This window comes from Tachyglossus aculeatus, chromosome 23, assembly GCF_015852505.1.
Source record: "Tachyglossus aculeatus isolate mTacAcu1 chromosome 23, mTacAcu1.pri, whole genome shotgun sequence".
In the NCBI taxonomy this organism is placed as follows: Eukaryota; Metazoa; Chordata; class Mammalia; order Monotremata; family Tachyglossidae; genus Tachyglossus; species Tachyglossus aculeatus.
In genome coordinates, this window is record NC_052088.1 from 5,336,945 (window position 1) to 5,352,486 (window position 15,542).

At 41.3% G+C, this 15,542-nt stretch overlaps 1 protein-coding gene across 5 annotated transcripts in view; it reads right to left on the reverse strand.

Moving 5' to 3' along the window:
- Positions 1–15,542, reverse strand: part of GPHN (gephyrin) — a 720,134-nt gene that overhangs the window by 146,042 nt on the left and 558,550 nt on the right. Inside the window, exon 10 of one of the 5 annotated variants that reach the window (XM_038765627.1) lies at positions 1,578–1,640. The exons of the other annotated variants lie outside the window; for them this stretch is intronic. Within the exon in view, the coding sequence (XP_038621555.1) occupies positions 1,578–1,640 (63 nt within the window). The remainder of the gene's footprint in view (positions 1–1,577; positions 1,641–15,542) is intronic. 5 annotated transcript variants of the gene reach the window in all.

Genomic DNA, 15,542 nt, shown 5'->3' on the forward strand with positions numbered 1-15,542 from the left:
AAACGTAACATTTTGGAACAAAACGGAAAATCTGGCCCAGGTTAAAACAATGGCAATTTCACTGCTGCATATGTGACTTCAACATCTGGACACACTGCTAGTTAGCACTGTTTATATTAAATGGAAAAAAATTCTTCACCTCGAGACTTTTACCAACTGCCCCTTCAAAAGAACAATGCATGAATCAGAAAATAAAAATTAGCCTGAGGATCCTTTTAGAGAGACTTTCAATAGTAAAATTAATGTATGTAGGAGAAAAGAGAGATTCATGATTAGGTGACACTTCTGCTTCTGATAACTGTAGAGACTGGCTGATTTGAAATTAGCTATGGATTGGAAATCTTAATTGCCCATTCTTATATTTAGGTATTGTCCATCACAAATTTACACCACCAGTCATGGTGTAAAGCATGGTAAATCAATCAATGATATTTACTGAGTGCTTACTGTGTGCAGAGCACCATATTAAGCACTTGGGAGAATAAACCAAAATACTCAGAGTTTCAATTTGGTGTGTGCTTACCTGGTAAGTAGAGCTAAACTATAAAAAATTCTAAAGGACTTTCTCGGACAAATGTCACACAATGCCGGATTCATTTCTAACTTCAAACCTCTCCTTTTAACTCCTCAGGAGCTTGCCCCAAATGTACAGTCACACAACAAATTGGATTCTACAACTTTACAACTACTTATTGCAATGGAACAACTCATGAAGGGAATGTTGCAACTTAGAGTGGTTATGGCTGTCCTTCCCTGAAAAAAAAATTGTTAATGTTAAAAGTAAAACACATACAACTCACACACAAAAGGAAGTCCAAAAGTAAAACCAAATTATGCACTTGAAAAGTAAAGAATTTCCAGAGAAACGACAATGTAGACCTTCTTTGGCCCAGGTTTGTCTGATTAGGTTTTCATGCCATAAAATATCCTGCTGATTTGAAGAGCAATTTTTTTTTCTGTATGATTTCAATGACAGACAACTCTGGGTCAAGAAAATGGAAAAATGATAATTATTAATGAAAAGTAAGAGGAAAAGAGTGAAGGGTGAAGAAGAGAGAGAAAAATAGAAAGGGAAAGGGACAGGCAGGAAAGAATGTCAGAACAAGAGATGTGAAAGAAAAATGAGCCCAGGAGAGTGGAACATCATAAAAATGGGGGAGACTGCTATTTCTCACAGAAAGCCACATGGAAAAGGGAATAATATCTAATGAACGTGGTGCAAAATATACATGCCACTTGGCACACTACAGAATTCACATTAGTGAAACTACACCATCACGGCCCTATAGGGAAAAATAAACAGAAACACTAATAGAGAAGAGGCTTATCAAAAAAAAAGATAAACCAAGTAAGAAATGTGATTCAAGGAACACAAGAAGAAGCCTTTAAAAAGAGAGAAAAGCATTGTGAGAGAAAGAGGAAAGAGAGAAATGTTAGGGGACAAAGACTGTGTTTAAAAAGAGTAAAATGGAAGTCAAGAGAGTCTTCAGCAAAGTGTAGGAACGGAAGGAGCCAAACCCATAACGCAAAGCAATATTTGCGGATGGAATGCAGCTCCTTTGATCAGTAATAGTTACTCTTAAGTCGTAGCCTCTAATCCTCCCGAGTTCATCTTTTAGCCCTTCCAACCTAAAGTGCAGCTAGTGTATGGACAAAAACAAAATATTTACAATGACAAGAGTGACTCACGTGCAGTTCAAACGTTAACAAATGTGTCAGCAGAGTATCAACTTGTACGATGCCCAAAAATGAAAATGGCACTGAGTTTAGGAAAAGCCACCTGGGTTGAGTTGTTCTATTATCATTTTATTCTTGTGAACACGGGGCGGGCCAGTAAACAAAGCCAATTTTGGCTTTGGGGAAATTAGCTAGGGCTGAGAAGTAGAATTTACACTCACCTGATGGACAATATAGGATATATGAAAAATTATGTGCTTTCCAGCAAATCTCAGAACGGCTGTGTGTGAGGAATCATGACAGTGACTAACGAAACCAACTAACCCTGGCTGAGAAGTTAGAACTCAGACCCAACCAAAGAGCAGCACACCGAAAAGAAAAAGGGTGCCCCAATTTATTATATATGTGCACTAGAGAGAACAAATTTGGTGAATAATGAACCCAACTAACCCTGGCTGAGAACTTAGAACTCAGACCCAGCCAAAGAGCAGCACACCGAAAAAAAAAAAGGGTGCCCCAATTTATTATATATGTACACTGGAGAGAACAAATTTAAAACAAGCATTAAAATGCAAGACATTTAAACCTCTTGAAAAAACACTATTATTTTAATTTCCAGATTCAATGTTCTTACAAACAGTAGCCCATTTGAAGACATTTTGGATTGATGGGGCCCAATTTAAATGAGCTGTGAGGCCTAAGGTATTTTCAAATTCCAGTTCCTGCCCTAACCATGCCAATCAGAAGACTGCTCTGTACTATCACGCATCATATGATGTGATCTTGCAGAACAGATGGATTTGGGGAAAAACAGTTACTCTTGATTTCGCACTTAGAGGCAGCTGCAAAAAGAAATATCACAGGCGCCTGCCTCCAGGGACAGGGGGAAGCTCATGTTTTGTTGATTTTCCTCTTTCCTCACTAAGAATGCACAGTATTTATCTTGGAAAAGAGTAGTTGGAAAAAACCAAACTGGGATTTCTTCTAATATCATCCTTGTGAGGGGTTCACGTGAAGGCCCAATATCCAGTTAAGCACTCTGCTGCTGTTAGTGGAAGTGATTTTACACCATAAAATTTCCACTTCTCTAGCTGACTGGAAAATATTCCACCCACCCACTGAAATCAACATGACCCCTCTAAGGATTACAGCACATCATCCTCAAGCCAGTGGAGGGAATGGATGCAATGAGAGGTTTGCTGACTCTCTCCATGAACAGGGCCTGGCTTCCAATCAAGCCTGCTCTGAGGTAGCAAATCAGTCATGGCAACAATCAGCCGGGCCTAAAAACTGGGATACATTTTTGCTGAAGATCATGATGTCTATAAAGGAGTCTCGAGAAAGAAAACAAAAAAATGATGTGAGGGAAAGCACATCCTAAACGTGAGAAAATAAGGTGAAAAGGCAAAAAGAGCAGATCCAAAATATTAACAATCTTTTGATGCAGTTAGAGAAATGACTTACCTTGTTTTAGGTCACAACAAGAATAGCACAGTGTTTAAAGTCAGTTCTTCATTATGGGAGGTACAATTAAAGCCATAGATTATAGTAACATGGATCGCTACACAGAGATGAAGACTTTTTCAGTCCAACATGAAAAGATAACTCTTGTTGGAGAACATTTCAACTTAAGTTTAATTTAATACGGAGGCCAACCACGTGATGTGAACATGAACAAGTGAGAGTAGCCAATCTCTCCCAGGATTTTAAGGAAGTGGATTCATTAACTTCTGATAATAGGGAAAAACACGTCACTCTAACATGATAGAAGCATGCAAAACGTGAAACCACCAATAGCAACAGGTACACAAAACTGTCTACGCAAACACACACACACACACACCCAAGGAGGCACCCAGAGACACACAACGATATGGGAAGAAAATGCAGTGGCCAGGCTGGAATGAAGAAAGCAGAACTTGGGAAGCGTAGCGGTGGCCGTGTGATTGGAGAGGTGTTCTTTCCTTAAACCATCCCATTACCATGCTTAAAGAAGACGGGACAAAACCCTTTTAAATGTCGCAGTAGCTACGAGCCCCCAGCTTGAAGCTAGTATGTGGAATTTTTATCACCGTTCCCTGCGATGTCAGGGGCTCTCCAGTGGAAGCCAGTTGGTTTGAGTGTATGAGTTATAGCCTTGGTTCTTTTACATTTCATAGGAATAAGGGAGGAGAAGGGCAAATGAGGTAAAAACCCATCTTGGGAACACCCTGAGAACAGCCTCGGAAGACTACTGAAATGGCCAAGTATGAAAGGTGTGAATACAATGAAATGGCAGGTTAAAACCACCCCCGTTGGAAAATAATGTTTTTCAGCTGCTCGCTTTTCTAATTTTCACTTTTTACTCCTTCCAAGTACTACGTTGGTTATGAAGCTGTAAATTATAGCCTCAGTCTTCCTGCTGAGCAGTTTAATGTGTGAGGTCTGGTGAACGAGGCCTTTGAAGTCATCTTGATGTCTGCTTTATGAGGGCATTGAAAGAGCCGTTGGAGGAAGAAATTAGAATATACATCTTGTCTTAGACCACTGTTTCTTGCACATAATAATTGATAAGGACGACTGGTGCTGGTCTGTATTTGTCTAATATCCTACAGTCAGGTATTTCTAACCTGATAGTTACAGCACCTGTAACAGGACCCTGTTTAAGTCACAATATTTCTGTAGCCCTTTTAAAGGAACGCTTTTTCGGGAAGTTTGCTGGTCTGTCCCAGAAGAAAATGGCTTCTTCCTTTCCTGTGAATCACTACAAACTCTGTTTCCTTTACTTACTAGCAACAGCAGGTAGTTCCATCATTTCTTTTCTACTTGTCTGCTGAGTTTTTCAATAAAAGGTTGGCCACAGTGCTCAGCTAAAAGACCCAAAATTGGCTAAAGATGCAAATCAACGTGTTCAGGAGGAAGTCAAAGAACATTGGGAGAACTCTGCCTAACTGCCATTGTCTTGGAAGCAAGTTAGTTTTGGGGTTTTCCCTGTTGAGTCTTTTTTAAAAATTAAGGGTTGCCAGAGTTTTTTTTTTTTTAAAAAAAACACAAGCATATTCACTTCTCCACTTTCGCTACAATATCTGTGAAATGAAATGCTCACACAGCACCAGGCTCTCTCCTTTTAAACGTCAAGTGCTATCCTGCGACGTTATGCCACTTAACCCTCTTCCAGATTTGCGATTTTCCCTGGTCACAGTTACACAATGAAGAGTTTACTTGCCCAGAGGTGACTGAACCCCCCTGGGACATTCAGAAGTGTTTGTATCACAAATTTCAATGAGGTAGTTTATGGTTGGATTAGTGGGATAAGTGGAATCTTGGAAGAGGGTGGAATCTTGGGAGAGGGGGATTTTCTAACCCAAAGCATTGGGTCTAAAGAGGGCCATACCTAGGGGTATAGAGCTTCACTGGCAATGGAAGGGGGTTCTCTGCCTAAGAGGCCTTCCCTCTCTAAGCCCTCCTTTCCTCTTCTCCCACTCCCTTCTGCATCACCCTGTCTTGCTCCCTTTGCTCATCCCCCCCACCCCCAGTCAAACCTAGAAAACAGTCTAGAAGTCTATATACAGCACCTGTATATATGTTTGTACAGATTGATCACTCAATTGATTTTACTCGTACATACTGACTATTCTATTTATTTTATTTTGTTAATATGTTTTGTTTTGTTGTCCGTCTCCCCCTTCTAGACTGTGAGCCCACTGTTGGGTGGGGACCGTCTCTGGATGTTGCCAACCTGTGCTTCCCAGGTGCTTCGCCCAGTGCTCTGCACACAGTAAGCGCTCAATAAATACGACTGAATGAAGGAATCCCCCTGCCCTATCTCCTTTCCCTCCCCACAGCACCTGTATATATGTTTGTACCAATTTATTACTCTATTTTGCTCGTACATATTTACTATTCTATTTATTTATTTATTTTACTTCTACATAACTATTCTACTTATTTTATTTTGTTAGCATGTTTGGTTTTGTTCTCTGTCTCCCCCTTTTAGACTGTGAGCCCACTGTTGGGTAGGGACTGTCTCTATATGTTGCCAACTTGTACTGCACACAGTAAGCGCTCAATAAATACGACTGATGATGATGATTTCACAGCACCTGTATATATGTTTGTACAGATTGATTACTCTATTGATTTAACTCGTACACACTGACTATTCTATTTATTTTATTTTGTTAATATGCTTTGTTTTGTTGTCCGTCTCCCCCTTCTAGACTGTGAGCCCGCTGTCGGGTAGGGACCATCTCTCTAGGTTGCCAACTTGTATTTCCCAAGCGCTCGGCACATAGTAAGCACTCAATAAATACGATTGAATGAATGAACATGTCCATATCTGTCATTTATTTATTTATACTAATGTCTGCCTCCCCCCCTAGACTGTAAGCTACTGTGGGCAGGGGATGTGCTTGTTTATTGTTATATTGCATTCTCCCAAGCTGCTTTGTACAGTGCTCTGCACACAGTAAACACTCAAAAAATACAATCGAATGAATGAATGAATGGGGGAATAGGGTTGTTTATAAAGTGGAATTTCCATCCTTACATCTCTCCCTCTCTCCCCCATCTTGATAGATCTTGCTTACCTCCAAGGACTCAAAAGACCCTTGCTGCTGTGGATAGTGCTTTCCCTTCATCATCATCATCATTAATCGTATTTATTGAGCGCTTACTGTGTGCAGAGCACTGTACTAAGCGCTTGGGAAGTACAAATTGGCCTTCCTGGAGGGTCTTTCCCCTCCAGGCCAGAGCAGCAGGAGAGAGAGGAGTGAGAGGTGCCATGGACTTCCGACCTTCCCATGTCACCCCAAGGAGAAACAGCGTGGCTCAGTGGAAGGAGCATGGGTTTGGGAGTCAGAGGTCATGGGTTCTAATCCCGGCTCCGCCACTTGTCTGCTGCGTGACTTTGGGCAAGTCACTTCACTTCTCTGTGCCTCAGTTCCCTCATCTTTAAAATGGGGATTAAGACTGTGAGCCCCTCGTGGGACAACCTGATCACCTTGTATCCCCCCCAGTGCCTAGAACAGTGCTTGGCACATACTAAGCGCTTAACAAATACCATCATTATTATTTTTCCAGAATCTCTTACTGGGAGGTAAGATGCGCAGAGCCACTGTCCCAACTGGGTATTCCCTAGGACCGGTCCTGGAGCCAGGATTTTGAAATTTTTCTTCTTTTACCAGAGCAGGATCCCCTAGGAGAACACAGCCCATTCAATCACTCTTCCCTCCAATTACAGAGGTAAAGTTTATTTTCCAGCATGTCATGCTGTGTTCTGGCTTCGGCTCTCCTTTGAGTTATGGTGATTAAAAAGCAACTCGCCTCTGGAAGAATCAGTGGGATATGAAACTCCTCATTTTCCTTCCATCAATTTCTGGAGGCAACAGGGCAGGAAGAGCAGAAGGGGTGGAGTGTAAGGGTGAAAACTCAACAAGTCTCCTTAGGTCCCATGAGTCAAAATATCTCTACCTTCTGCTTGGAATTCTTGTCTTTAAAGACAACTATGGCAATAGGAGAGTGATTAAATTGTAATCAAGAATTTTAGTACTTCAGGTGACTCAACTCCCTCTCGGTATTTTTTCTTTTTAGGTCCACTTTCTTGATGGTCCATTCTTGATGAAAATGGACCTACGAAAAATTTCTACAAGCACCTTTAGCTTTTATAGTTTTAACTGCAAGCAGAGCTACAGATGGAATTGGACCCTTTTCCTCTCTTCACAGTGTTTGTTCACTTATTTGATATTAATCATTAGAAACTTCAAACACACAACAAACTCCAAGGTCCAAGTGTTGGAGTAATTAAATTATTGATTTTCATAACTCTCATGCTGAAAAGATAGACACTAACAAGTTACTCCCATTTTCTAGATAGGGCATAGATTAAGTGATCATTGTTAATTGGCAAGAGAGACAGACTATACCCTAAAACTCTGAATTCTGGTGAAATTCATTCATTCATTCAATTGTATTTATTGAGTGCTTAATTTGGGCAGAGCACTTTACTAAGCGCTTGAAAAGTACAATTTGGAAATGCTGAGCCTAACTCTCCTACAGCCCAGGCTAGCTGTTCACTAGTGACTAAACTACTGTAGCAAAAGTCAGTGAATTCCCCAATTCAAATGCTTTAAGTACAATGTGTTCATTCATATTAAACATTAAACTGTATTTCATATGACTCTCAAATGCAACTTCATGCATATATTCTTTACTGAACTCATCTTAATGGTGCTATGAGAACCTTGAATTTTTAAAATTCTCTGTTTATAAATTCATATTTAAAATGTGGCATAACATAAATTTTTTACTGAATATTGAAAAAGGTCTTCAAAGTTTTCGCATTTAAAAGAATGCAAATTTGGTGTGTGTTTTCTGACACATTTTGGAAACTGAATCTTGCAATTTCCAGTGATTTGTAGGTATTTATTCATGTCCATTCCAATGGCTTTAATCATAGTTTATGCTCAAGTGTACCTAATTAAATACACAAAAAGCAGGCCAAAACTGTCACAATCACTAAACATCTCTTCAACTTGGCTATATATTTTCCTGGAACTCATCCCTTCCAAATATTTGACCCATTTTTTTCAACACCTTTTTGGGAGAAATAACATTAGACCTAATCAATGCTATTTGATGACAAAAGATATTTCCATTTTTCTAATTTTCTTCATAAACTCCTTTCTTCATAAGCTCTCCTAGCTTTTGTCTTGCTGATTTTTTCCCCTCAACTCACTAGGTTTCATAGACTTCAACAATGGATATTTTGGCAAAAAATCTTACCCAAGTTCATCATCATCATCAAGTACCTATTTTGTACACTGTATTACTTCAGTATATAAGGGTTAGGGAACCTTTAACAAACATGGAAGAGATGGACCCCACCTCAGAAGGGCTTAAAATCTAATAGATCAAAAAATGAGAGTTTAGACACAGGCAGTAAGAAACAAAAGTAAACAATTAAATAAACAAATAATAAATAGATAACATGTTGCCTGTCCCAAAAGATGGGGAATTAGGGAATGCTTCTTTGAAGAAATCCCATTTCAGTAAGCTTTAAAGGTGAGGTCGGATGTGATTGGACACATTTCAGGGGAAAAGAAGCTCCAAGCGGGGGGATTGAAGTGTGTAAGACACAGTTCAATTAATCAGTTCAGCAAGCAATCACATTTATTAAGCATTTACTGAGTGCAAAGCACTGTAAAAGCATTTGGGAGACTACAATATAACAGAGTTGGTAGAAACGTTCCCTGCCCCCTGTGAGCTTACAGTTAGGAGGCTTATTTACAAAGGAAGGAAGGGTATGAACTGGGAGTTAGTGGAAGAAGAGGCTGGATAGGTAAAAGGGCAGACTGTTGTTGGAGGACCAGGAAGTTGATGGCTAGGAGTTTTTGTTTTATGCAAAAGGTGGTATTGCTCATTTAACTACCGATTCAGCCTCCTCACTGGTTTCCCTGCCTCCAATCACTTTCCTGTCAGTTCACACCTCTCATTTCGCTGCCCTGATCATTTTTCTAAACCATCAGTCAGCATATTTCTCCCTACTCCTCAGAAACCTCAAATGGTTACCCATTTCTTTTCACATTGAGCAGAAACTCCTGATCACTGATTTTAAGGAATTCAATGAGTTCTCTCCCTTCTGCTCATCCACTCACCTTCCCCACTACACCCCAGCTGGAACTCTTCATTCTTCTCCCACACAACCCCTTGCTTACGCCCTGCTCTCTTACTGAAACTCCTTTCCCCTTCAAATCTGAGCGAGCACAGTTCTTCCCACCTCCAAAGCCCTTTGGAAATCACATTTTCTCGAGACGGGCCTCCTCAAATAATTTATAATCTCCCCTTTCTGCCTGTTGAGCACTTCTGCCCTGTAAGTACTTTAACCTCCTGTATTGATCCTACATATGATGACGACGATGGCATTTGTTAAGCGCTTACTATGTGCAAGGCATTGTTCTAAGCGCTGGGGAGGTTACAAAGTGATCTGGTTGTCTCACGGGGGGGGCTCACAGTCTTAATCCCCATTTTACAGATGAGGTAACTGAGGTCCAGAGAAGTGAAGCGACTTGCTCAAAGTCTCACAGCTAACAATTGGCGGATCCGGGATTTGAACCCCTGACCTCGGCCTCCAAAGCCCATGCTCTTTCCACAGAGCCACGCTGCTTCTCATTACATATCTCATTACAAGCACTAACTCGGCCACAGATTCCCTTTTCCTTCCTTCAATCTGTAATTTATTTTAGTGCCTGTCAACCTCACTAGGTTGTAAGCTCATTACAAGGCAGGTACCATGTCTACTAAGTACCAGGTGCTTAGTACAGCATTCTGCACCCAGTAGGCATTCAGTTTATACTGACTGATGGTAGTCTAGTGCGTAAGACAAACCATGATGAAAGTGAATCGCTCCCAGTGACTCTACACTATCTTTGAGGGGTTTGCGCTTATGTGCCTGTTCAAAACATTTTTCCCACTCCCACTGACTCGCCTTCATTTCCACATTTCAAAACATTAACTGCATCAAGAGCTTTTAAACAAAACGCAATGTAGGATGCACCATTGAGTTCTCCATCATATCTGTGTCAGAGAATTAGGGTCCCAGGTGCAGGTGACCTAAGAAACAAGTAGACTAAATGCAAACATCTCGAAAAGCCCAAATATATCAAGATTTTAAGAAAAGGAGTGTGCTAAGATTGAGGATTAAGGTCATTTTCTAAACGCTTTCCCCTTCCCAGTTTCTTTGCAGTGATAATGGTGCAAAAGGCATGACTGAGCAATTGTTTAACAACCAAGTATGTTTCCAGAACCCAGTCCAAAGCTACCTATAGGAAGGACTGCTATTCAGGCTCTGGTTTTCTTGGCCTCCCAGGCACAATATCATCATTAACAACTTCAAATGTGAAGGAAAGCAATATTTAGTTGTATCTACATTTTGACAGTCCCCCAAATACAGCAGTTGGGCTCAGGGACATTGAGAATTCCTACCTCTACTTTCCTTCTTTTCCAAGAGGTAACATTTAAACCTCTTAAACATTTAAACCTCTTACCTCCTTCCCTTCCCCACAGCACCTGTATATATGTATATATGTTTGTACATATTTATTACTCTATTTATTTATTTATTTTACTTGTACATATCTATTCTCTTTATTTTATTTTGTTAGTATGTTTGGTTTTGTTCTCTGTCTCCCCCTTTTAGACTGTAAACCCACTGTTGGGTAGGGACTGTCTCTATTTGTTGCCAACTTGTACTTCTCAAGCGCTTAGTACAGTGCTCTGCACACAGTAAGCGCTCAATAAATACGATTGATTGATTTAAACATCTTTCCCAAAGTCTTTGGAATTGCTATTGCTTTGGCTTTTATCAACCAATAGGCCAGATGACAACCCTGAACATGCAAGTCATTTTCCCTGCAAATTCATACTCTCCCTGCTCTCCAAACCACCAATCCAACAGCAAGGTTGAAGCTATGTGGAGTGGAAGTATAATTTGAAAGGATTTCTTGCCCAGAGCAAACTATGGAAACCAAGCTAGCTACCAGGGACTGCTCCACAGAATCCAGGGAAGTATTTTTGGAATTTATCTCACTAGTCCAGAACCTTAGTTCTGGCATGTCCACCACCTGACTGGAAGGTTACTCTTCAAACTTTTAATGAATCTAGCAAAAATATCTTTATCCCAGGGATGCTCTGGGATTGGGGCGGGGGGGTGACAAGAAAGTTTCAAATCCCGGCTCCGCCAACTGTCAGCTGTGTGACTTTGGGCAAGTCACTTCACTTCTCTGTGCCTCAGTTACCTCATCTGTAAAATGTGGATTAAAACTGTGAGCTCCCCATGGGACAACCTAATCACTTTGTAACCTCCCCAGCGCTTAGAGCAGTGCTTTGCACATAGTAAATGCTTAAAAAACACCATCATTATTATTATTAAAGTTTCCAACAGTTTAATTGCAGGCATGCTAGTGGTAGACTAGACTGTGAGCCCTATGTAGGACAAGGACTGTGTCCAACCTAATTACCTTGTATCTATCCCAGTGCTTAGTACAGTAGCCTGGCACATAGTAAGCACTTAAAACCCACAATTAGTAGTAGCAGTAGGAAAGAAATCTCTGCCACCATCTTTACTGTTCCATGAGAAGCAGCGTGTCTCAGTGGAAAGAGCCCGGGCTTGGGAGTCAGAGGTCATGGGTTCTAACCCGGGCTCCCCCACATGCCTGCTGTGTGACCTTGGGGAAGTCACTTAACTTCTCTGAGCCTCAGTTACCTCATCTGTAAAATGGAGATGAAGACTGTGAGCCCCTTGTGGGACAATCTGATCACCTTGTATCCCCCCCAGCACTTAGAACAGTGCTTTGCACATAGTAAGCCATTATTATTTATTATTTATTTATAAGCTGGGCTCATGTCTCTCATTTGACCCGCACATTCAGTCTGCCGCAGAATCCCGTCAATTCCACCTCTACAAGATCTCTAGAATCCACCCTCCCTCTCCATCCAAAAGAGTTACCACACTGGTCCAAACACTTGTCATATTCCACCCTGACTTCTGTATCAGCCTCCTTGCTGATCTCCTTGGCTCCAGCCTCTCCCCCAACCCCAGTCTATGTTTCACTCGGCCTGGATCATTTTTCTACCTCCTATGGTGAAGGTAACAGACAAGCATTAGGAGGAGGGATACAGGAATATGGGGTTACAACAGTGAATTAACATCTTTAGTTTCCCATCCAGCAAGCAAACCCTGCGTTGGGGCCTAACTCATTGAACCCCTTTATAAAAGTATTTCTACACTTCTTTTAAGCCATTAGGCAAGGGTACTTTACCTTCAAGGCTTTGACCACATTAGTAACTACCTGAACAACCCACTGCGGATTAAATAGTATATTCATAGAGTCCAATATCTTGTCTGCTGTGTGACCTTGGGCAAGTCACTTCACTTCTCTGGGCCTCAGTTACCTCATCTGTAAAATGGGGATTGAGACTGTGAGCCCCACGTGGGACAGGAACTGTGTCCAACCTGATTTGCTTATAAGATAATAATAATAATGGTATTTATTAGCACCTACTATGTGCGAATCACTGTTCTAAGTACTGCGGGGGGGGGGGGGATACAAGGTGATCAGGTTGTCCCACGTGGGGCTCACAGTCTTAATCCTCATTTTATAGATGAAGTAACTGAGGCATAGAGAAGTTAAGTGGCTTGCCCAAAGTCACACAGCTGACAAGTGGCAGAGCCGGGATTTGAACCCATGACCTCTGACTCCCAAACCCGTGCTCTTTCCACTGAGCCACGCTGTTATATCCACCCCAGTGCTTAGTACAGTGCCTGGCATATAGTTAAGCACTTAAACACCATAATTATTATTATTACTTTGGAGAAAAAATAAAATTCCATATTACAGGTGCCACAAAGAGTTTTCTTAAATCTATGCAGTAAAACCTCACAAAGAACTGCAATTGTGCTCTTGGAAAAGACTGTGTTTTATGAAATCCCTTTTTCTCAATCCCTGAGTCAGTAGGAAATTGAGGGCTGGAACCCAGAGGCAGAGTTTTCAAAGCTTATATACAGGAAAGGCTGGAGGCATTTCTTTTCTCTCAATCTCTATCTCCTACACTTTTTCCCAAAAGCTATACTGTCCCAAATATCTTCCTATGGTGCCCTTATTCCTGATGTTATGATGATAGGAACGCTGAACTCCCTGGGAAATGCACAGACTTTATCCTCCAAGCCTTCAATCCATACATGGAAAGGGAATTCTCCTTTCCCGGCCACGGGGCCAGAGGACCGACACAGTCTGGCCCTCGAGGAGCTTACTTTTGAGGGTGGGGAAAAGGGCACTGTAATAAACGACAGGTACAGGGAGGCAATCAAGATTAAAGATGGGCATGAGTTTGCTTCCCTCCCCCACTCCCAGCAAGGTCCTGGGAAGCATCAGAACCTGGGTTCTAATCCCGGCTCCTCCACTGCATGACCTTGGGTGAGTCATTTCACTTTGGCACAATTCCCTCATCTGTAAATTGGGGATTGAGACAGTGAACCCCACGAGGGACAGGTACTGTGGCCAACCCAATCCGCTCGTGTCCCCCTCTAGACTTGTAAATTCATTGTGGGCAGGGAATGTGTCTGTTTTATTGTCCTATTGTATTTGCCCAAGCGTTTAGCACAGTGCTCTGCACACAGTAAGCTCTCGATACCACCGATTGAATGACTGACCATATACATACTCCGGGATCTTTGAATCTTGAGGAAGAGCTTCAAGAGGAGGAATCAGAAGAGTTTAGGCTAGTTCCTATCAATCAGTGGTATTTATTGAGCACTTAATGTGTGCAGAGTTCTGTACTAAGTGCTTGGGAAGGTGCAACATAATAATATCACGGAGTTGGTGGACACGCTCCCTGACCACAACAAGCTTATAGTCTAGAAGGGGAGACAGATATTAATTTAAATAAATTACGACTATGTACATAAATGCCGTACGTAAGTTCCTGAGTTCCAAAACGGTTAAGTTGAAAGTACATCAGATTGCTACACAATTCAGTATTTAGCCTGCCCTTTGACACAATTAGTCTCTCTTAGGTAGTAAATTATTTTCCTCCATTTTCCCTCTCCCACTACCCAGCCAGCTGGACAATTACGAGAGGTACCATCTAACACTTGCAGAAAAGGTGACGGCTTCTCATTTCTCTCTTCAGTACCTTTGCTACAAATTATCCTCCAACTATGTTTACTTTTAAATTTGCCTTGTTAGTGGTGCCTTTCTGAGAGGAAACATTGCCTAGTTGGGGTTTGTCGACATGCAGAAAGTGTGTCTTGGTGAATTCACGTCTCCAGAAGCTGTGCTGTGTGAGGTTTTATTTAGTGAAAAAGAGAGGGCTCTTTGGGTTCTGCTGTGCTGTGGATGGTTTCCCATGACCTAACATAGTCACAAAGAACAACTGGCAACTTGATAGGAGAAGCAACTGATGAACCTACTGTTAATTCAACTCGGCTCTTTTCCCATTCCACTAGCTTGATTCCCTTTTTTAAAAAGGGATAAACCTTGGCCCGCTTTGGTTTGGTGGCTTTCAGATTCAGTCAGGTGGAAAAGCTAAAAAGCTGCCAGTTATTTGAATGACCTTTTATCTTCTAGTCCAAAAAAATGGTTAGCTACTTTAGGCCCATGGCCCAGTTAATAGGATTTGCTAATAGGCACCTGGCTTTTTAGAAATGTATATGAGTGCCTTTTTTTTTTCCCCAATAGGCATGCCCTGGGCTTCCAGGATTCAGTTCAATGTCCACTAGACTGTAAGCCTGATGTGGGCAGGGATAGTCTCTCTTTATTGCTGAACTGTACATTCCAAGTGCTTAGTACAGTGCTCTGCACACAGTAAACACTCAATAAATACGATTGAATGAATGAATAAAGCACCAGAAATAAAAGTCATTTGGGCAGTTTTAGCAGAAAGAGAACTTTTCTCTTTCCAGTTTTACAAAAGTAACATTTGTCAGGAGTTCATGCCTCAATTAAGGTTTGTTTATTTTTAATGTGCTTTGCCACATTTAAAATGCAGAGAAGCTTTTGCATTATATTTTATTTAAACTTGGTGAAAAACTCATTCGTCATTCCTACATTCCATGGCCCTGAGGGAAAGGAACTTTCAAAACCAATGAGGTGCAGCAAATTGGGGCATTTTGGACAACAGATGAGAGTATCTGGGAAAATGTAATGGGTGGAACTGGCCTGAATTTCCTCCTCTGAGGAAAAGTCCTACTTTTGGACATGGAGATGGAAAGGTGGCCAGGGAGTCCATGCCTGAGTGGAACAGCAGCAAGAGAAGGAAGTAAATTAAACCCACCATCACTAGTTCCTGGCATTATTTCCACCACATTTGGAAACAGGCTACTTTTGACT